Source organism: Sebastes fasciatus, chromosome 1 (genome assembly GCF_043250625.1).
Source record: "Sebastes fasciatus isolate fSebFas1 chromosome 1, fSebFas1.pri, whole genome shotgun sequence".
NCBI classification, from domain to species: Eukaryota; Metazoa; Chordata; class Actinopteri; order Perciformes; family Sebastidae; genus Sebastes; species Sebastes fasciatus.
In genome coordinates this window covers 41101690-41124870 of record NC_133795.1, presented here as the reverse complement: position 1 = coordinate 41124870, position 23181 = coordinate 41101690, and the positions used below count along the sequence as shown (strand labels likewise).

At 42.1% G+C, this 23181-nt stretch overlaps 1 protein-coding gene across 3 annotated transcripts; it reads left to right on the top strand.

Annotated features, from left to right (window-relative positions):
- The first annotated feature begins 368 nt into the window (after window positions 1–368).
- On the top strand, window positions 369–22736 carry lamb3 (laminin subunit beta 3). Of its 3 annotated transcripts, none has more exons than XM_074648937.1 (23): window positions 369–492; window positions 588–636; window positions 1854–2008; window positions 8587–8701; window positions 9890–9963; window positions 10129–10320; window positions 10973–11036; window positions 11132–11325; window positions 11727–11847; window positions 12412–12600; window positions 12779–12934; window positions 13670–13863; window positions 14637–14733; window positions 15383–15761; window positions 15971–16131; window positions 16392–16600; window positions 16908–17114; window positions 17311–17455; window positions 17664–17871; window positions 19180–19321; window positions 19430–19606; window positions 19909–20071; window positions 22143–22736. In XM_074648937.1, the coding sequence occupies exons 2-23, from the start codon at window positions 612–614 to the stop codon at window positions 22280–22282; spliced, it is 3507 nt and encodes a 1168-aa protein (XP_074505038.1). In that variant the 5' UTR covers window positions 369–492; window positions 588–611; the 3' UTR covers window positions 22283–22736. The 3 variants fall into 3 exon arrangements, with proteins under 3 accessions (XP_074505038.1, XP_074505022.1, XP_074505028.1); XM_074648921.1 differs by having other exon boundaries at window positions 370–492; window positions 16389–16600; XM_074648927.1 differs by lacking the exon at window positions 369–492 and having other exon boundaries at window positions 501–636; window positions 16389–16600.
- Window positions 22737–23181: the final 445 nt, after the last annotated feature.

Below are 23181 nucleotides of genomic sequence, written 5' to 3'. Positions count from 1 at the left end.
GAAATATCCTCTGGATGTACATGATTTTATTTTTTAAGACTGCACATTAACAAGAATCAAATCTACGAACATGTTGATGTTTGTCTCTACGAGTAGATGGAATCATTTGAGGTCACAAGAGTGTGTTTTATTACACCTTTCTTTACGTTTGTTTGCGGCTCATTGGTATCTTTGTGTTGACTATGTGTCTGCGTCTGCCTGCCTTCCTGCCTGCCTGCCTGCATGTGTATGAGTGTGTATGTGTGTGTGTGAGTGTGAGTGTGTGTGTGTGTGTGTGTGTGTGTGTGTGTGTGTGTGTGTGTGTGTGTGTGTGTGTGTGTGTGTGTGTGTGTGTGTGTTGATTCATGCAGGGAAGGGAGTGGTGGTGAAGGGTGCGACTCTGACACACACTGTATCATACCGTCCAGGTGCGACAGTGTTTATAAAGCAGCTGCTTGGCAGCAACACACAGTTTATTACAGATAACAGAGCTGATAGCAGACCGACCGCCAGGTGAGTCTCACATCAAGGAAATACAAGAAACTGCCTTTGATTGTATTGGATTGTTTTCTGCTTGCTGATATTTTTTGTTTTCTCACCTGTTCCAGACTTTTTCATAGGAGAAACGCAACATGAGAATTGTTTTAATTCTAGCTGGTAAGATCTCTTTCTTTTTTTCCTTTGCTTTAATATTTGAACTTTCTCTAGTGTCCTCTCTCTTTGTCTCTTTTGTGCTGCAACCTTCACCTTAAACTTTCCAAACCAGATGCTTGCATTCATAAATCGTGGGGAGTTGACAGAATGCAGTTTTTCTATCCAACGAAACACTGCAGCAGCTGATTACAGAGCTTGTATTACATCACTCTTTAAATGAACGTATTATCTATATAAATGCATAGTTATAGACACTTTGACTGAGTCTAAACCTTAAGGAAGCATCTTTTTTGAGTAAAGAGATAGATATGCTTCCTTTTTTAGGGGGCTTTCTTCCTCTCTCCTTTCTTTCTTCGGCGTCAGTATACGTTGAGGCTTTAGGTAGAAATAGGAAACTCCACAAAACTTTGCAGCACCATCTAAGGGACGGAAGCGGGCATCAATCCAGAAGGTTAGGGTTTAGGCTGAGGATTAAAACCTTATTAATGCTCAGGTTAAGTTTAGGGATGGTTTAGTAAACGTTTCATGTGATTATGGTGAGTGTAAAAATCCATAAGGAATCTGCCCATAAATAACTGACTGTACAGTATCTCCTAAATCTATGAAAAACAAATGGCAAGGTCTACTTTTAACAAGAAGACAAACCGAAATATAACAGTATTAGTTATAATTGCATCTGTTTTGAGTAGATCATACAATAAGTACTGTTGCCTATCTATATGGTTCCATTTTATAATCAACAAGTCAATTTGGACACTGTCGCGTCACTTGTGAAGTCTTCTGTGGAAAAAGCTAATTCCATCGTACTGATGGAGAGAAACATTCATGTTAGTGTGCATTATATTACAATACTGCATTGGCATTATTATAATGTATGGAGATCAGCTGTGGGTTTTTATTGCTTAAGTAGCAACAAATAGAACTATTAACATTTGTAACCCTGATATTGCAAATCTTCTAAAGGTTTACGTGGGATTGGCTCACTGGTTTCATGTCTACTTTAACATTTGGTACTAGCTAGCTAACCTTAATGATAAGTAAATAAGTAAGTAAATGAAGCAACTCTTTAATCCAGATTACACAAGATTTCAAATATGTTTTTGGTTTGTTTTAGGTTTACACAATCTTAACAAAATTTGATTATGTTTTTTTTTGCCAATTTTGAACAGAGAATAACATGTAACGTTTAATTTCTTGTTGTGCTGCCTTCCTCCTGACAGCCATAGCTGCAGTATCACAGGCCCAGACCGACTGCTCTCGTGGGGCTTGTTACCCACCCAGCCATGACTTGCTCATGGGAAGAGGTCACCGGCTCCATGCCTCCTCAACCTGCGGCCTCACAGGCTCCGAGATCTACTGCACCCCGTACCAACAGGTAGGAACACAATCCAGTGTTTAAAGGACATTTCATCTCTGCGGATCAAAGATGTTTTCAGACAAGTCTCAAGTTAGTGTCGCACTTTTGCACTATATTATGATGATATATTGTGATCAAATCTTAGTATATCAACTCGATCGGAGGAAGGCTGGTTAGAAGAACTGTTAAAAATGTGGAAAAAGACGTACCTGAGAGGAAGCAAAAGCATAAAAAGCAGCTTCACTGATTTATAATTTACTTTTATTAAAGGTCCCATATTGTGCTCATTTTCAGGTTCATACTTGTATTTTGTGTTTCTACTAGAACATGTTTACATGCTGTAATGTTAAAAAAAACAACTTTATTTTCCTCATACTGTCGGCCTGATTATGCCTGTATTTACCCTCTGTCTTAAACACACACTGTTTTAGCGCATTTCAATGGAATTGCGACGAAATTGCAACAGAATTGCGTTGCAAGGCAGCAGCTTGGGTCCATGTGTACTTCCTGTCAGCTGATGTCATTCACATACACTGAAACCAGGAATAAACTGGGACACATTTAGAATGTTTACGTTTAAATCTGTGTAAAGGATCTAAATATTGTATTTTTGTGACATCACAAATGGACAGAAATCCAGACGGCTTGTTTCAAATGCAGAGTTTCTGAATACGGGCTGTGTGTATTTCCCTGTGGATTGAGTGTTTCGATACTTTCAAAGTATTTATATAGGACTTAAGCCTGCTTTATAATAAAAAAACATGAAAATCTCACTTTTTAATAATATGGGACCTTTAAATTATAACTAAATTATAGATACTGGCTTTATAAAAGGCCATATCAGTCCAGCCAGAGCACATACACTGTCACAGTCTCAGTCAGCTGTGTCCACCCAGGCCACGCATGCGGTCTCTACGTGCAGAGGTCACGGTGAGCACACAGACAGGATGGAGGCTGGTTGGTGGTTTTGGCCGAACTGCCAGCCGTCCATTTGTGAAAGAGTCTGATTTCAGTGCCAGAGCATCGTGTTGCAACTGTACTCTTTGACCGTCTGTAAAACCGCCACCTCACCAGGCCAGCTGCTGGCTCAGCACAAACCTCCTATTACTGGATTATAATGCAGATTTTGAAATAATAGAGAGAGAGCAGAGGACATACAGTGAACAGTCAAGTCTGTAATGTTGCAATTCTTATTTTTGCTCCAAAAAAGGGGAGAAAAGCGCCTCTAATGTGAGATACAACCTTTTGTTTGCAATATAAAATCCACAAAGTGAACCTGCACTGGAACTATGTTGAATAGTCTCAACTCACTGGCAGACTGTTTCACTAGTTAGGGACTACCTAATGTTGTTAAAGTTTAAATTTGTTTATCTGCTGTGCTGTCAGAAGTCCCCCAGATGGAGAGTTTTTAAAAGAGATGTTTCTAAAAGATGTTAAAGCAGCAGTGAGTAGAAATGGAGCAAATATGATATAAAACGGTCACTTATATCCTGACAGTAGTGCATGAGACAGGTAATCTGAAAAAAATCCTGTGCCTCTGTGTCTTGAGTCTGCCGTCCAGCTGCCGTCTATGAGAGCCATCTGTCAATCACTCACGAACTCCAATCAAACGATCAAACTAGGCAGTGCTGATCAAATATGAATCAATATTCTGTTACGTTAATGCCTATTTCTCTCCTCAAATGTTTTCAGAATCATTTTGTAGTGTACTGTTCAGCTGTAAAATGAGAAAGTTTGTGAACAAAAGTATAGACAACACGTCTCTATCATAACCTCAAAATAACTCAGCAACACTTTGGAACACGAACGCCGGTCTCCTGGTTGAAAGTCCTGCGTTTGTTGGACCCATCTGCCTTAAACAGTCTTTCTGGTCACTAGCTCTGAGCGCAACATATTCACGTGAATGTGTTTACGTTGCAGTCAGTACAGACTACACTGTGTACACATGACACGCCAAGAGCAACAAAGGTGTTGTTATTGCACACAAAAGGACTTACAAATGACCGGGTAATTCATACGCCATTTAGTGAGACCAGGCTGGTTGCCGTAATACGGACAATTTCCTCAAAAGTTGTATTCCAACTTTCATTGTTTTTCATTCTGATCTTCACTAAGGAAGCCTGACCCTAATCCAACCTAAAAGACAGAGCAGCATAGAAAGACAGGCAGGAGAACGTTTGTGTTGATGTTGCGCAACCTTCATACCTCCCAGTGTATGTGCGCTGTGTGGAATCAGCCTCAGGGAATGAATAGCTGTGTTAGGTGTGGACTCTTCTATTGATAAACGCTTTCCCCTTTTTTTCTTTTTTTCTTACCTGAGCCGCACCTCTTCCAGACAGGGAGGAGCGAGAACACTCAGCTGTAGCTCAGAGCTGACACATACATACGCATACATGACTACCAGTAAAGACCGACAATGATACAGATGAAAGCCCCTCACAACCATCAGAAAACTAGTCCGATCTTGTTGCTATGTGTCACGTCATTTTCCGCAAGTACCAGATTTTGTAACAAATAATTAAATAATCAAATGACTTACTGTAGTGTTGTTTGGTCTAGTGGCTTAGAGTTACCATGGTAGTAACGTAGATAGTAATTGAAAGTTTTGAGAGTAATGTGGCAATAAATGTCTGAAAGAGTTAACAGTGTTTACACATATCCTGGAAAACCTGGGATTTTGTTTTGCAGATTCGTGGAAATAGAATTGTTTGGTCCATTTTATAATTTCTGTTATTGATACTTCAGTGCAGTGGACCAGGTTATAGGTTGTAGCTGTTGCAGTTTACCTAGACTTAAAGTTCTGACAGATTTGGGGGAGCTGAACATCATATATATCTATATATATAATTTATATATATAGATATATATATACACCGATCAGCCATAACATTAACAACATTAAGACCACTGACAGGTGAAGTGATTATCATTGATTATCTCGTTACCATGGTACCTGGCAGTGGGGGGGATATATCAGACAGCAAGTGAACATTTTGAACTTTGAACTTTGTGTTGGAAGCAGAAAAAATGGGCCAGCGTAAGGATGTGAGCGACTTTGACAAGGGCCAAACTGTGATGTCTAGACGACTGGGTCAGAGCATCTCCAGAACTGCAGCTCTTGTGGGATGTTCCCAGTCTGCAGTGGTCAGGACTTACTGTACCAAAAGTGGTCCAAGGAAGGAAAACCGGTGAACCGGCGACAGGGTCAAACCCGAGGCTCATTGATGCACGTTGGGAGCGAAGGCTGGCCCGTGTTGTCTGATCCAATAGAAGAGCTACTGGAGCTCAAACTGCTGAAAAAGTTAATGCCGGTTCTGATAGAAAGGTGTCAGAACACACAGTGAGGAGCAGTTTGTTGAGTATGGGGCTGCGTAGCCGCAGACCGGTCAGGGAGCCCATGCTGACCTAATGTTATGGCTGATTGGTATATATATATATATATATATATATATATATTTGTGTGTGTGTGTCAGAGTTACAACAGAGTTACAACAGTTAAGTTAATACACATGACATTTGTAGAGGACACTGGAGGGAAACTGGAAAGTCTCTCTTGAAATCTATAATGTACCTCAGCTAACAAAGTTTTATCAGCTTATTTTAAGCAAATTTGTAATGGGCGTCTCAATATAGTTTGTTTTTTTGTTTGTCTTTTGTTACCCATAACAATCCCAGCAGTTCAAAATCACTCATTCCAGCAAGAGGCCTGCTGGTTGACAGCCAAATATGCCTGATATAATCCTGATGAACATACATGTAATATATTCTTTATGCGATTAATGTCAGATATTGATAATCAGGGGTGTAGTGGAGGGTAGGGATATATGGGGTATAGCCACCTATCAGCCAAAAAGCCAATGTAATATATATCATCATCATACCTAGTAGTACGCCCACCTCATCAACGACCACTACGCCCCTGCTGATGATATGAACATGCACCCTTACTTTTAATCGACAGTCATGATTTCATTCCTGCTGTCTTAGTTAGCATGAAGTAGTGCAGTTAACATTAGCTGAAATGTAACCTTGACGCCAGTACAGACACAGTTTTAGTCTGGCCAACTCATTTCATCATAATGTCCACTGTAGACTTTATATAATAACTAAGGGTCAAGTTCATGTACAGTTGATGCAACAGTCAGCTGGCAACCACTAAATGCAAACAGTGTGTTGGTGTGTTTGAGGTGTCACACTGCAGTGCCAAAAGCCACAAACCTTGGGAAACTAGCCTCCAGGTTGAATCACCTTTAACCTACAAAGTTAAAGCTGAAGTAGGCGAGACTGGAGCTAATATGATTAAAAAAAAGTTATTTTTATAAAACGGTTGCTATATGGTGTCAGTAGTACATGAAACAGGTAACCTGAAAAAAATCATGTGTCTCTGTGTCCTCCGGTGCTCCTAATGGCATCTGCAAGATTTCACAGACTGGAGGAAAACAGGCAGTAAGAGCTGATCTGACGTCTGCTGTCCAGCTGCCGCCTATGAGAGCCGGCTGTCAATCACTCGCGAACGCCGACCAAACGGTCAAACTAGGCAGCACTGATCAAATATGAATCAATATTCTGTTACGTTAATGTCTATTTCTCTCCTCAGATGTTTTCAGAATCATCTTGTAGTGCACGGTTTAGCTGTAAAATGAGAAAGTTGGTGACGCCGCTGCCATTGTGAAATCCTACAGCCAATAGGAACGCTCTCTCAATGAAATGACCTGTGATTGGTCAAAGTCTCCCGTCACGGGCTAGATGTTCTAAAGCCTGAAAACAGAGCCATGAGGAGGAGCAGAAGTCTAGTTATCTCTCAGAACACTTGAATTACAATATGCTGAAAGGTTATTATGGATATTATTTGCCCAATGATGCCAAAAATATACTGCCTACTGCCACTTTAAGAAAATTTCCCAGTCATGCTTATCTGGGGTATTTGAGGTGAAGTAGTAGTAGAAATGACACCGACACACCCGAGTCTTTGAGGCGGTTAAGTTTTATCCCATGAGATTAGATGAGATTCGCTGTTATGCAATGAGGAAAAAAAAGATTTACACACTTTAAATTGAATGCATTGAAGTTGAATGGTGCCCATACAGTTATCATACAGTATATGATATCGCTGGGGTCAAGGGTGGTGAAGGGTGAACTGAATGTCAGAGTTTATCTGCTGAGCTTTATCTGACTGACATGTTTGTGAAGGGAGAAGGTGATGATCATTCAAAGATAAAGTTTCTTTAATCCCTCTGAACCATTTATTCAGAGCAAAATGTGTTGAAGGGGAGATATCATGCTCATTTTCAGGTTACTACTTGTATTTGGGGTTTCTACTAGAACATGTTTACATGATGATTTAATATTCAAAAATTATAATTTTTTCTCATACTTTACTCTCTGGAACGCTCCGTTTAAGCGCCTCTTTAAGACCACCTCCCGAAAAAGCCCAGTCTGCTCAGACAAATACAGTGCACCTTTGCAAAGATGGTTCTCAAGCTGTGGGCAGTCAGTGTATTCTAATGAGAAGTGTGTGTGTGTGTGTGTGTGTGTGTGTGTGTGTGTGTGTGTGTGTGTGTGTGTGTGTGTGTCACATTCATACAAGGGTGGAAAAGAATTTTATGTTTAAAGATGTTCTTCACGTTAATTTGTAACGGGGCTTTTTGCTGCGTTATAGACTATTTTAGCCAGAACCTGACCTCTCTGCTGTGTCCTCAGTTTGAACACAAATCTAAGCAATTTGCAAAAATTGTGTCCTAATGTTGGGGAAGTGAGTTGAGACACGTAGCCGGAGTGGAAAACATCAGCGAAGCCTTTATGTTGTAACAATCAGCAACCCAGAAGGAACTTTTCCCTACAGGGAAAGCAGCCATGATCTGAGTGCCCGGAATAGAGGGGGAGCTACTAAGCATTGACTGGCTATCAGTGATGGGAGCTCTTGTATCGGGAATTATTCAAGTACATACATTACCGAAAAAATATTATCTGTTCACTTCTATTTAGTTCAATACACTGATACAGTCTGTGTGTTTCTTTGCACATTTACATGCAGACTTCACAAGTGCTTTGACTGACTCAGGGTCAGTAGACCTGAGTCACCTAAAACGTCATTTTTGAGATGAATTATGACGATTATTTCTTTAAATATATATATTAGACATCGACTGTCTGAATTTTACCAACTTCAAATTTTGTCAGCTGGATAAATTCTGTAGGAAACTGTTGGTATTTCACAATCAATTTCCCCGTGTTCACAAGTCAAGTTCAACAGGTGTCACAAAATGTAACTTGTGCAAAGCGAGATCAGATTGTTCCTTCGTCTCATCTGTTACTGGGCCAAAGTTCCCCAATAAGTTGTTGACCAGCTGAATCAAAACGGTTAGTGATCTGAAGCATATTGATTTTTCTGTGTGACCTGCTCATTGACACAGCTTATCTGACTGGCATGGCAGGGAATGAAAAGAGACTGATTTGGAAGTTGGTCTTAAGTCCATGGGTCGGTTTCAGGACAGTCATATTGACACATTTCCATAAATAGGCTCCATACACCAAATACTACAATGTAACTCAGGAAAGTCCATTGTTGCTGATTTATCTGTTTTTTTGTTTCATAGGTGAGGATGAAGTGTTGTCCATGTGACTCCAGGAACCCAGACGGTCCGCTGGCCCACACTGTCCGGGACGCCTTGTCCACTTCTGGACCAGATAGATGGTGGCAGTCCAAGAAAGGTGGGCAAAAACAGAAAGACAAAAAAATAGCTTTTCTACTGGCAGGAGTATACCTCGTTTTAAAGCCGTTTATTTAGTTATTCAAGCTCTTTCCATTAATCTCCTCCAGCACACTCTGAGCTGTCCTCAGGGTGCCTTCACATGAAACTCGTGAGCTCGTGTTTACAACATTGGAAGTCGTATACACGGTGTGCTTGGCGTTCAAGTGGTTAAATCTGAAGTGGTTAAAGCTGAAGTAGGCGAGATTGGAGAAAATATGATTAAAAAAGTTATTTTTATAATAATCATGTTCCTCTGTGTCCTCCGGTGCTCCTAACGGAAAACAAGTAGTAAGAGCTGATCTGAGATCTGCTGTCCATCTGCTGACTATGAGACCAAATGGTCAAACTAGGCAGCGCTGATCAAATATGAATCAATATTATGTTACGTTAATGCCTATTTCTCTCCTCAAATGTTTTCAGAATCATCTTGTAGTGCACGGTTTAGCTGTAAAATGAGAAAGTTTGTGACCCGGCAGCCATGTTGAAATCTCTTGAAGGAACACCAAGTACCGGTCACATGACCGGAGCACAGCCAAGATTTTCTAAAGCCTGAAAACAGAGCCATGAGGAGGTGCAGACGTCTAGTTTTCTCTCGGAACACTTTAATTACAATATGCTGAAAGGTTATTATGGAATTTTTGCCAAATGATACCAAAAATATACTGACTACTGAAGCTTTAAGTGGTGAGAACACTGCTGCTAAGCAACAGCAATATTAACGTTACTGTCGGTGTCCAGAAGCCACAGAGCAAGCTAGCAGGCGGGTCACATAATGTAGGAAATGCAAAGGCGTAATGACAGAGGAAAAAGATGAGGCTGTTGGGAAATATCAACATTATACAATTACAAGGAATTACAAAACACGACTAAACTGATCTCGGAGCTTTCAGAAACGTTCCACTTACGATGTCATGAATACCACAAGTGATCATACAGACTCTTCTGGTGAACACGGTAAACACGACCCCGTTTGAAGACACCATCACCCCTCAGAGGACCCTGTTAACTCTAAACTGTGCTGAGCAGTGTCCTCTATAGCTCCAGGAAACAAAACAACATCAAATATATCTGAGAAATAACTGAAACCAAAGTATATTTGTGTGAACATATTGTCATGGAAATGCTGCTCTGCTCGTATGTCCCGTAGATGTGAATCCAGTCACTCTCCAGCTGGACCTCGACGACCTGTTCCAGCTCGACAACTTGGTGCTCAGCTTCAAGGTATGAGACAGTCTGCAACCACTACTGCTGGATCACATGGACAACCATGAATCTGTTCACGTTTATCTCTTCTCTTTCGTCCGATGCATCATACATTATAATGATTTCATAGTTCATGAAGTACATCTGAGTACAAACAGTGCATTCATATGTTTTATTCTGCAGGGTCCTCGTCCCAGTGCCTTCATTATAGAGAGGACACTAGATGATGGCACTACATGGCAGCCCGCTTTCTACTTGGCTACAGACTGTGAAAAAGCTTTTCCTGGCATCCCCACAAGGACACCTTTAAGACTGGACCAAAGCTACTGCTACACACTGCCCCCTACTGGAGTCAACCCGTACCAGGATCACATAGTAAGGACAAACCGTCTGTTGTCAGATTATAAAATAATATTTGCAGGGCAAATACCATCACTAATACTTTTATTATTGTTACTTTGAAGGATAGTTTATTGATAGTTTCTATTACTGAAATATATTCTGAGATGTCCTCAACACAAGACAACCTCATATCAGTGTCTTCCTGCAGCAGAAAACATTTTTTATTATTATCTTTTTGCTGTTTATTGGCATACATTTCAGTTTAAACTGATCACCTCCTCTTTAAAATATCTAGGTAATTTTAGGTGAAAATCAATAAAATAATGAGTCTTGTTTTTAGTTTAATCATCAAATCTTTCATTCGTAAGGTGTTTTATGTGTCGTTTTGACCTTCAATACACTTTTTTTATACAAACTGAGTTTTAGTTTTGCAGTTTTGTACCTTAATTAATGGTAAATATAACTTATCACCTTTAAAGACACAAATAAACATAGTGTATAGTATAGATAAAGACACACACACGTTACACACATGCCAGTTGGAACTTGTCAAAGCCTTCTGAGTGGGGAATGCATAACAAAGGGGGAAATGGATTGTGCAGGTTTGCAAAATAAGAGCAAAACATTCTGTGATGGAGAAAAAACAATGATGTTATATAACAATATGTACATTTCTCTTCTCCAGATCCAGTTCAGTCCTTTGCGTCTGTATGCTTACGCCCCAGCTACCAAAAGCCAAAAAATTGAAGGTAAGTCGATTTACGACATCTTCTGTCGTAAATCACCACAGAAGATGGTGAAAGGTCATAGGTAGCCCTCTGACTGACAGCTGTCTCATCCACAGATGCTACTCCGTTAAGGGGGCTGAGGGTGAGGATGACGGAGCTCGGTGACGTGCCACGTCCACCGGGCAGAGCTCTCAGTAGGTTTTACGCCCTGAAGGAGATGAGGGTGATGGGCAGCTGTTTGTGCCATGGACATGCCAACCGATGCCTGCCAGAAGCCAACAACAACAGCCCGCAGTACAACAACATACAGGTATGTATGCAGGTAGTTTGGAGGTTTGGAGGTTTGGAGGGGGCAGCTGTTTCCTCCTGCTTCCACCTCTCTGTACAGGACGCTCAGATATGAGGCTGATATTGATCTTGTTATTGGGGTCTCAGTAAGACAACAAGCAAGAGGACTTTCCAAAATTTGCACTCCAGTTGCTACAATGATGGATCAAGGAAAATGACCACAAATCTCAGCAGTTTATTCAGCCCCCCGTTGCTACCAGGACATTACTGATCCTCATGCATGCTCTTGTAAATGCTTTGTGATGTGATGCCCCCATGTCTCCTGCACCAGTCCTCTATCTATTGTTGATCACAACCTGAGTGAATCTGACCTTTGATTTAAGCATCTCTTCATGAGCCTTTGTTCTGTGTGTCTCTTTACAGATGAGTCCTCAGTGTGACTGCCAGCATAACACAGCAGGTGTGCACTGTGAGCGTTGTGCCGAACACTACGATGATGTGCCCTGGAGACCTGCGGTGGAGGGCAACACTCACGCCTGCAAACGTAAGATTACACCCACAGCCTACCTGTTACACACCTCTCTAAGCACCGGCATGATAATGTCACGGCGCACCACAGACTGTGGAAAAACATGGAGGTTGCACCTGTCAGACAAAATATGTAATTGATATGATAATGCCTCTCATATTTGCCATGAAGATCTGCATTACAGGAAGTGGAAGTTTGAGATCTTAAATGTCTTTTTGTTTTGTTTTATTATTGTCTTCTATTACCTGCCCCAAAATAATGAACATAAGTGTTCTACCAACACTTTCACACATCTCAAATGAAATGAAAGAGTAAAATATACCAAAATAAAAGCAGATATTCCAGTCTGTTTTGGAGAATCCATCATGTCAGAGCTGGACAATACTGAAGGCCAAAATTGATATATTAGTCTTTTTGATTTTTTTGATTTTATTTAAAGAAAGCCATTTTTGTTTGTTTTTTATATGTAAAGTGTCCTTGGGATATGTGAAAGGCACTTTAAGTCAAATATATTTATTTATTTTAGTCATGAACCCTTACTGTGTATACTGTATACTAACCCCTGTGCCCTGTCCTCAGGTTGTGATTGTAACAACCACGCCCAGCGCTGTCGATTTGACCAGGCGGTGTACGAGGCCAGCGGGCAGAGGAGTGGAGGTGTGTGTGAGAACTGTTTGCACCACACCACGGGGCCAAAGTGTGACCAGTGTGCCCAGGGCTACCAGCCAAACCCTAACAGCCAAATGGACCGTCCTGACGCCTGCATACGTAAGTTAAAATTAGTGAAATGAACAGAGCTTTTTAAGTTAGGTTCTTCACAAGTGCAAGACATCAACAGTCTGACAGTGACAGGGTGCCAACTGAAACTCACTTTGTAAAAATAAATGTTGATGTTGATACAGTCTTGGATGAGTTGCTCATGTTTGTGCTGTTGTGTTGCTGCCAGGCTGTATCTGCAGCGCTGAGGGGACAGTGAACAAGGGCCGGTGTGATGACATCACAGGCTCTTGTCGGTGTAAAGTGAACGTCGAGGGTCCTCGCTGTGACCGCTGTAAGACAGGCCATTACGACCTGAGCGCCTCCAACCCTCTGGGCTGCTCCAGTGAGTCATCTAACACCATCATATCACACTTTATTACACCACAGTCTTCTGTTTTCAGTGAGCACTAAACACCAGTACCCCAGGGTATGGATGTCACTGATCCATATATGGTGAAAGTGTGTACGTGTCTGCAAATGTTCATATTAAAGTTTGTCTGTATGTATTTTAGAAAATAGATACTGAAGTTAATATTTGTTGAACTGAATCTGTCAAAACTGACAATTTAGCAGAATTTCATTATCTTTGGTTTTGATGTCTTTAAAGGGCCAGTGTGTAGCAGTTAAGGGGATCTATTGGCGGAATATAATATTCATGACTATGTTTTCTTTAGACTATAATCACGTGAAAGTAAGAATTGTTGTGTTTTGTTACCTTAGAATGAGCCGATAATATTTACATACATAGCGGGTCCGCCATATTTCTACAGTAGCTCGTAATGGACAACCAAATGCTGGCTCTAGACAGGGCCATTTGCATTTTCACATTTTAGCATCGGCCACCGTAGTTCTCCTACACGCTTGGCACACGGGAGAAGCCGCTAGATGCCGCCGTCTCCTACACACTAGAGCTTTAATTCCAAAAAATCAAGGTGTTAAATGTTTGACTTTTCTGTGGCTACATATGGAAACCTTCTTTACACTACCACTGTTACTGCCGCTAATGACGTAGTTAAATCTGATGTATGTGTGTGTGTCTCGTACTTCTTCCTAACTCTTACCCCCTGCTGTCCAACAGAGTGTTCCTGTTCTCCAGACGGGTCACTGTCAGATGACTGTGATCTGTTAACCGGCCAGTGTCCCTGTCGTCCCCACTTCCACGGCCGGACCTGTGACGTGTGTTCAAAAGGCTACTGGAAACCAGCCCTGACAGGAAGCTGCCAACCCTGCAGCTGTGACCCCACCAGGTCATACAGTGACACTTGTAACCAGGTATGACCTCGACCCAAAAGTATTTTACTCAAGTACAAGTAGAATTACTTAAAGGAACTATTTGTAACTTTCAGAAATGCTTCTTAACAGCGACACCTGTGGCCGTGAAATCAACGAAAGTCAGCGTCGGGCTCGCGCTTGCTCGGTCTCAATAGACATGAACGAGCATCGCTCAAAACAGTGAGGCGACACACGTCAGCTAAAACCACAATATCACTCTATATTTCACCTGCTTGGCAGTAATGTTAGCTGACCAGACGATGGTCTCTCCATGAACATGATTTAGATCTGATCCTAGTGTTGGCTTTTCCTGCTTCAGCCTCCGGGGCTGAAGCAGGAAAAGCGGGTCGGTGCCGCGGGCTGAAGCAGGAAGAGAAACGTTATCGTCTCCCGACCGCGGCCGGAGGGAGACACCGGCAACCAGTCAGAGACGATAACGTTTCTCGCTGCGGGGCCCCGTCACTTCACAAGACACGGAAAACCTCTGCATGCACGTCTAGAGGTGGAGCGAGACAGCGAGAACGCGCGCGGTGTGCGAGTGAAGGCAAGCAGGCAGAGGAGCAGAGACTGCGGCCACACGCGCTCGCGCATGGCATCCCGACCCGGTGGATTTATACGTGTAAAAAGTTACAAACAGTCCCTTTAAAATAATGAAAAATAAATGATGTAAAAATGTACTTAGATAAAAGTAAAAGTAGGTCAATATAAAATGTTATAGCCAGAGTTTCTATTTGTTCTCACCAGTAAAATCATCTCTGTTTCCATCTTTCCAGGTGACAGGTCAGTGTGAGTGCAGACCAGGCTTTGGAGGCCGATCATGCACCGAGTGCCCAGAGAACGCATACGGAAACCCTCTCATAGGCTGCACATGTGAGTCAACTCTTTCTGATTACTCCATTTGCTTGTTGTTGAGAAGCCATTATTATCTGTGATAGCCGGTGATTTGTTTCTTCTGTTCTTACCACTACCCGGCACCCAATACTGTTCAAGATTTGGAGACGTGTTCGCTGCTATTTTCTGTTTTTATACTGTAGTTCCACATGGTGACTGCGTTCAACTCTAAAAGTGCTATTGGTCTTCTTGTTATGAATTTGGACAATTTTGATACAATTCTGTATGTGTGTAGTTGTATCTATTTCAACAGTATTTAAAAAGTGACATATAGGATGGACAGCAAATGCCAAAAATAGTTTTATTAGTCATATGTATGTTTCCCAGTCGCTCTAATGTTAGCTCACAGAGGGTTGTTTCAGTGTCTTTCTTACTTTTTCCATTCATTTTCAAAATAATCTACACTGCCCACCCAAAGTGTAAAGTCTTATTTGTCAAAACAAGTACATATACATATTCTACTTTTCAATTCTACAATTCTGTAACTTCATACTAATGGTTTATGACTGAGGTGCTGGGGTGCAGCAGTGAAGCAACTTTTTATAAATCAACTTTCAAGTGTGTGGAGGCTTCCAATTAGAGCTCAAATGAGTACTTCTGTCTGACCTTCTTGTCTCTTCCTCCGCAGCGTGTCGTTGTGATGCCGAAGGAACACTTCCAGATGTTTGCGATAAGCAGACGGGAGCCTGTTTGTGTCGGCCGGGCGTCACCGGAACTCGCTGCGACTCCTGCAGTCGAGGACACTGCGACACTTTCCCCGGCTGCGAGACGTGTCCCTCCTGCTTCTTCACCCTGGACGCACAGAGGCAGAACCTCAGCTTAGCTCTGGACAGACTGTCTCCCCGCGTACCTACTCGCCCCGGAGGTGCTGGTGGTGATCTTGGAAACTTCGGACCTCGCGTTCGCGTCCTGGAGGACAACCTGAAGCAGATCCAGGACTCCATCTCCCTTCCACCGAGTAGTGCCGGAGAGGTCGATGATGCTCTGTCCCAACTGGACAAGCTCAGGTGAGGAGGCTGCTGAGAGAACATAGGCAGAATTAGGGTTTACCATGAAAGCACTAATCAGCTCTTTCGATCATTGTTGTGGAGATGTTTTCTGATATTCATGAATGTATTATTCTTCCTATAATTCTTGGATAGAAACTCGCTAAGTAGATTTCTTCTCCTCTCTCACACTAATGCCTAATTGAACAACTTGTGTTTTTGTCTCACAGGGACCAGATGAACAAACTTGACAATGACTTTCCACCCCTGGTAAGAACTCCTGGTCTGGACTCAGAGCTGGACAAACTGCAGACGCTGCTGGACAGCCTCACTCTGGTGTACAAAGTCAAGAAAGATGCACAGGTCAACTCCACCAGTCCAAGCAATGCAGGTCAGAAACAAAGACACCGATCGCTGCTACACACTACTTTTAGTGATGGATAATTGATTGCAGGTGTTATTTTCACTCAAGTGGCTCGAATCAAAATGACATTTTCTAGTAAAACTTCAAATATGGTGCATACACACTAAACATTTGGTTTAAGCAGGACGTCTGACTGAACCATCTCCACCATGTTCCTCAAACAGACGTTCTGATACGGTGACATCATAAAATGTACTCATGTTGAGTTTTTCTGTCTTATTCAGGAGAACTTTCTGCAATCAAGGAAGCCTACAATGAGTCTAAAGATGCAGCTAAGAAAGTGGATGCCAGTAAAAAGCCGTTGAAGGAGTCAGCTGACAACAGAGAAGAGACTAAGGACCTTCAGAACCAAGTTCAGCCAGCCAACACCAGAGACCTGGACAAACTGAACCAGAACATGTCCTCCCGACCTGACCTCACTCCCGTTGCCAAACAGGTAACTGCCAGCCCTCATTTCATCAACATGACGCTGTGACATTTCCTTTAGCGGGTAGATTGATTATAGTGTGTTTTGTGACACTACAGCTTTGAAATGTGTTTCCGAAACAAACATGTACTCGATCTATACTGTTCACTTGGAAACGTCCGCCTGATCTGTAATACTTGAAGTGAGATAATTGAGTTACTATTGCAACTTATTGAGAGTTGTATCAACACCCTGATATTTAATGGCTATTTTGTTAAGTTCCCGTAATTCCTCTTTAAATATCTATGTGACTTTATGTGTTTTTTGTTTTTTTCAGGTATGCGGCAGTGTTCGCTCAAAGCCCTGCACGCCTCTCCAGTGTGAGGGTGGAGACTTGTGTCCACCGGCCGGAACCCCGCCTTGTAAAAAGGGTGAAAAGTGTGTGGGCGCCCTCCCTCTGAGCAAGAGGGCAGACGCTGATGTTAAGGATGTGAAAGACCGACTGGACGAGCTCACTGGGAAGATCACAGACGCTGCAGAGGAGGTACACACGCTCTGATCTGACTTCAGATCACTCTCACATCCGCACACTCCACAGGCACGCCACTGGGACTCTATTACAGAACTCCAGCAATTTGAGATGTTTTTAGATTATTGTAGATTATTTTATTCTATTCTATTCTATCTCTTCTAAAAACTTTATACAGAACATTGTTTAACTCAACTTCAATTCCTTACAGCTCCAGGAAACACAGGATGCAACCAATCGGGTGAGACAGTCTGCAGATAAGCTGAACATTAAGATGAAGAAGGCCAGAGACGGGATAGAAGACAACCTGAAAGAGACACGTGACGTTGTGAAAGAGCTGAAAGATTTCCTGTCAGGTAAAGATTGTTTTTTAGCTGGTGCCCTTATTATGTTGTTCCCCTACTGACCCTCAGACGGCCCGAGACCGCCACTGAGTGGACTGATATATGGAAGGAAGGTTCACTTGGTTTCAGTTATAATGGCTGAATGAATTCATGAGGTGATGCCACGGTCGTTCCATTGCTATTGTGCCTCCAACCGTTTCCTGTTTTTCTGTCTGTGCAGACCCGTCCTCCAACCTGACACAGGTCCAGGAGGTGAGCGACTGGATCCTGAACGCCAAACTGCCTCTCAAACCGGATGATCTAAAGAAGAAGCTGGAGGAGCTGAAGAATCTGGCGGCCAATCTACCAGATAGCGCGGCAGTGTTGGACGAGGCCAAGCCGCAGCTGGACAAGGCCAAGAAATTGCTAGAGGACGCTCAGGACGCCAGGTGGGCTTTCACACTCCAGGGCCAGACTACTGTTACTGATGCTTGATGCTGTTTTCTCACATAATCAACCACATTCACAGCTTTTAAAGGGACTGTTTGTAAGAATCAGAAATTGCTTGTTAACAGCGACACCTGTGGCCGTTAAGTCAACGAAAGTCAGCGTCCTGTTGCTCGCGCTTGTGCTCGCTCTACATAGACATGAAGGAGCATCGCTCAAAACAGTGAGGCGACACATGTCAGCTAAAACCACGATATCACTCTATATTTCAGCTGCTTGGCAGTAATGTTAGCTGACCAGACGAAGGTCTCTCCATGAATCAATGCTGATCCTAGTGTTGGCTTTTCCTGCCTCAGCCTCCCGACCGCGGTCGGAGGGAACAGGGGAGACACCGGAGTTTTGGTCGGAGACGATAACGTTTCTCTCTGCGGAGCCCCGTCACTTCACAAGACACGGGAAACCTCTGTTGGTCTGGAGGAGCTGCAGCCGTTATTTCTGCACAAACGTCTACTGTACATTCACTAGATATTCTCAGAGCTAAACTAACTCTTCTGCAGTGTGGAGTGTGCGCGCATGCACGTGAGAGTGGAGCGAGAGTGAGAACGAGCGCGTTGTGTGAGTGAAGGCAGGCAGAGGAGCAGAGTACAGCAGAGACTCTGGTCCTGGAGACCAAAGCTACGGTCTCCCCCGCGTCCTCCGACCGCGGCCAACACTGTTTTGCAAGACGGGCTTCACTAGATAGAACTTTCGTGTAGTTTGTGTTGGAGTCTGAGTCGCATGATACAACGACCCGCAATGATTTAACCGTGTAAGAAGTTCTAAACAGTCCCTTTAAAAAGGCTAGGATGGAGAAAATAGTGTTTTTATATTAAAACAATTCACAAGGACATGATAGATACATCATCGAAGATTTTCCGTAATACATTTTATAATATAAAATGTTTTTATGTATAATGTGGTAAAGATTATATCCTTGTTTTTAAGTTCACATCTGTTCTGTCTATGTTTGGTTCAGAACAACAAATCCAAATTCCACAATGACACACACACACAGACCCGACTGATACAACCTGTTCCTGAAACTTAAATGTCAAGCATCTCAGAGTTATACTAGAGTTGTCTTTACAGATGTTGTCAGGAATAGATTTTGAGGCCAAATGTAAAGCTGCTGTGGTCTTTCTGGAGGTCCGTAGGGCGCTCCTTCAGCCTTCCTCTACTCCTCCTGACGACGAGCTCCGTTACGTCTTTATAGTGATGATAAATGTCACACTGATGTATACCATTTTTTTCCTGTGGCTGCACATTCACAGGGATGAAGCAGTGGAGGTGAAGGACGACGTGGACGAGTTGCTGAGAAGCTTCGGCCCGACTGAGGACCGCCTCTCTGACCTAGAGGACAAACTGGAGAACACTATGGATCTCATTGAAAACCTGAACAACAACCTGACTAAGGTACGAAGCATGGATACACCAAACAATGATAGCAGATGACAATCATTTTTATTCCAATAAAGTTTGCTTGCCAAGCACTACTGAGCTTTAGTGGTTCTCTTCATGCAGGCCAACGACCAGCTGAGCCCAGCTGAGAAGGCTCTGAATGACGTATTGACACTGATGACGCCAGTGAAGCCTCAACTGGACGAGCTCAAAGACCTGCTGCAGAGCGGAGACCAGCGGGCCCAGGACGCACAGGAAGATGCAGGCGAAGCTAAGAACCAAGCAGATGCTGCTGATAAGGTGGGAGACCAGTGGTGACTTTTCTAGGTTGAAATATGAACATTTAGTTTTACAAGAGGCAAGTTTAAAACCACGACTTGGGGTTAGGTCTGAGATTATAGCTATTGGTAATCTTCAATGTCAAATTGCAATGTTGAGGGGAGCTTTTGTTGTCACAAGATATAGTTAATTCGTATTAATTTAACTAATTAAAATACTAAAGTATTACTAAAGTACTAAGTATACTACTAAACTAATTCATTTAACTATAAAATGAGCTGAAACATTTAAATGGTGTGTTATGTTGTGTGTTGTGTTTGTAGGACCTGACGACTGTGGAGGAGCAGCTGAAACGTCTTAAAGACGAGGTTCCAGCCCTTGGAGATGGTGGAGATACGGGGACCGCGGGGGAGCGACTGGCAAAGCTGAAGGAGAATGCTGGAATTCTGACCAACACCACTGAAAACATGATGAACGCTCTGGAAGGTAATACAGCAAAAAGCATACCACCAAGTCTGTGGTTCAAAAAAAACTTTTCTTGAGTAACGTCTCTCAAATGAAAAAAGCTTCAGAGGTCTTTTGGGATTTTCAGCCTTTTCACCCTAAAGGCAGTTCCTTGGGGTGATAATAATAATAATAATAATTAAAGCTGCGAGCAACGATGAACGGGCCCTCGCACCTTCCCACACGTCAGGGGTACTGGCGAGCCGGAGATTGACGCGGCCAGGCACAATGAAACCAGAACTCTGATGAGTGCAACGACGCCTGCCACAAGAGTCTACGACAAACGGTTCATGAGTTACGAAAGGGGGTGAAGCTGTAGGGGGCGGGGCTATGAGTCTATATGGACATGTAATGTCATCAGGACTGGACCCTTATAATGCCTGCGAAATTTGGGGCAGATTGGACTTTGTACAGTGGAGTTACAACAACTTCCTGTTTCATGGCGAATGGCTTAAAATGGCCGCCATGCCACGGTCAGGTCGTTTAGTGAAAACTCGCCATTTGAATAACTTTTCATCCACAAGGTCTTAAGATGGTTCCTGACCAAATTCCAAGTCGATCTGATTAAATCTGTAGGAGGAGGAGTTAAAGTATGCGGCCTATAAAACGCTAAAAATGGGCGAAAATCGCACATTAAATTCAACATGGTTGACTTCCTGTTGAGTTTTGGGCATACCTCCAAGAGGCTTTTTTGTGCGTCTCCACATGTTACATATGTCTGCCAAATTTCATACATGTAGGTGAAACCGAAGCGAAGGGCTCCATTTTTCCAACTTTCTAGGGGGCGCTAGCGAGCCATTTTGCAACACACAAGCCCGAGATCCCTTAAATACTAAAATTTTCACCGCGTCTGATAAGTGTGCCAAGTTTAACAACTTTTTGAGCATGTTAAGGCCGTCAAAAAAGGCGATTAATTTCAAGAAAAAGACAAAGATCTCCTACAGTTTCAATAGGGCCTTCCCTGGCCCGACGTTGTCGTTGGTCGGGCCCTAATAATGCAGCTGAACTTAGTCTATTTCCCCTCTGATTCTGCCACAAAGTTTATAAGTAGGCTATTCGGGGGGAGAAGCCTATGAAACATAATTAATAATCTGAGAGAACAGACCTTTAGGAAGACAGTAAACTTGCAGAAAAAAAACACCAAAAAAGTTTTTAATATTTTTTTTTTTATTTACAGCATCTGTTTAATTGCATTTGCAGTGACTTTTATTATTGATTTAAAGGCAGTTTTTTCCCAAAGTTACCTTACATGACGGCCTAAATGTTTAATTAAATCCTTTCCAGTGGTGGAAAGTACATTTACTCAAGTACTGTAAAATGTTGAGGTACTTGTACTTTACTTGAGTATTTCCATTTCTTGCTACTTTATACTTCTACTCCACTAGGGGAGGGGGAATATTGAGGGATATATTGTACTTTTTACTCCACTACATGTATTTGATAACTGTAGTTGCTAGTTAATTTGAAGATTCTTATTATTATTATTAATACAACATAATAAATTATGATACATTATTATAGATTTAAACTGCCCAGCAGTATATAAAGCCATTAAAATGAGCTCCACCTTTACCAGCTGCAACATTAAAGTTACAAACACATAAATGCATCAATAATTCATCAATATAATATGATATATATTATTCTGCATAATGAGTACTTTTATTTTTTGTACTATATTTTTGATGATAACACTTTTGTACTTTTACTCAAGTAACATTTTGAATGCAGGAATTTTACTTGCAACAGAGAATTTTTACACTTTGGTGTTGTTACTTGCCTCTGCGCCGATGACAGACGGCACAGAGGCATAAAAATAATAATACATGTCTAAAAATCTGCCTGCAAGGTTCAACAGTCTGGTAGAATGTACATAAATGGACAATGGTAATTAAACCCCCCAAATTTGCAAAAAAAACCAACTTGAATAAACACTGAGGAGGTGCCGGTTTGTGTGATCAGTTGGAGCTCTGGTCCTGTGAGGGGATGTTTGGGGATCTGCAGTGTTTTTAGACGATCCAAGCTCACTCCATGTACTCTGATCTGTTTCCAGGTAAAGCGGATTCCATCCAGTCGCTGCAGGACGAGATCCTTGAGTCGTCAACAAAGCTTGAAGGGTTCGATGTGAAGCTTAAAGACCTTTTGGATCAACTTAGAAAGAAAGCCAGTGACCATAGCACCTGCCAGGGCTGAGAGTCCCCAAGCTGCCCTCAAGAGCAGAGCAGCATCTCAGTAGCAGATTTACCAAAATAGACATTCCCTCATTTACAACACTTTCTGTCCAGAAATGCATTTCATCAAAAGAACTTCTTGGCTGCTGCTTCTTGTTGACTTTTGTACATGTATGTAAATAACCAATATTATGACATCATATATGTACATATCAATATTTGGTCAGAAACATTCTGATATTGTGAGAATCATTTAGCATTCGAGCAAAAGAGCACAGCTTCTGACTTTCTGACGGCAAAGAGCCAACACTAACTATTATTTGTCAGCAGTGATACACTCCACTGCATTGCACCACAATTATTGTATTTTTCAGAACTGAAAAATGGTGAATGTTACATTATTTATTTTCTGTTTTTTGCGTCTGTTGTTTGTGCAGAATCCACATTATTTAAATAAAAGCCTTTTAATACTCTGATGTATGTATTCAGCTTCATGGGAGAGGCCAACATGGTACTGCAGCTATCTATTCAACACGACAACCCCGAAGACTAGTTATTACATACTTATTAAGAAAAAATAAATAAAAATACAATTCACAATCCTCCATGACATCAATCGTGTTGACGGCATATTTACACCAGCTTGTGGCACTTAATGAGTTCAGCAGTTCCTGTACATATCTTGACCTCAAAAAAAATAAAATAATAATCTCATAATTAACCAGAATCTGACATTTTGTGCCAAATTTGAAGAAATTCCCTCGAGGCGTTCCTGTGATATCGTGTTCACAAGAATGGAACAGACATGAGGTCACAGTGACTTTGACCTTTGACCACCAAAATCTGATCAGTTCATCCAGGAGTCCAAATGGAGGTTTGAGTCAAAGTTGAAGAAATTCCCTCAAGGCGTTCCTGAGATAT

What these genes read in the sequence shown, in the direction of transcription:
- lamb3 (XM_074648921.1), top strand. Translation starts at nt 612, where the DNA reads ATGAGAATTGTTTTAATTCTAGCTG. An exon ending in ACAGTGACACTTGTAACCAG is followed by an intron (nt 13,864 to 14,636) that starts GTATGACCTCGA and finishes CCATCTTTCCAG; the next exon opens with GTGACAGGTCAGTGTGAGTG. An exon ending in AAGCAGATGCTGCTGATAAG is followed by an intron (nt 19,607 to 19,908) that starts GTGGGAGACCAG and finishes TTGTGTTTGTAG; the next exon opens with GACCTGACGACTGTGGAGGA.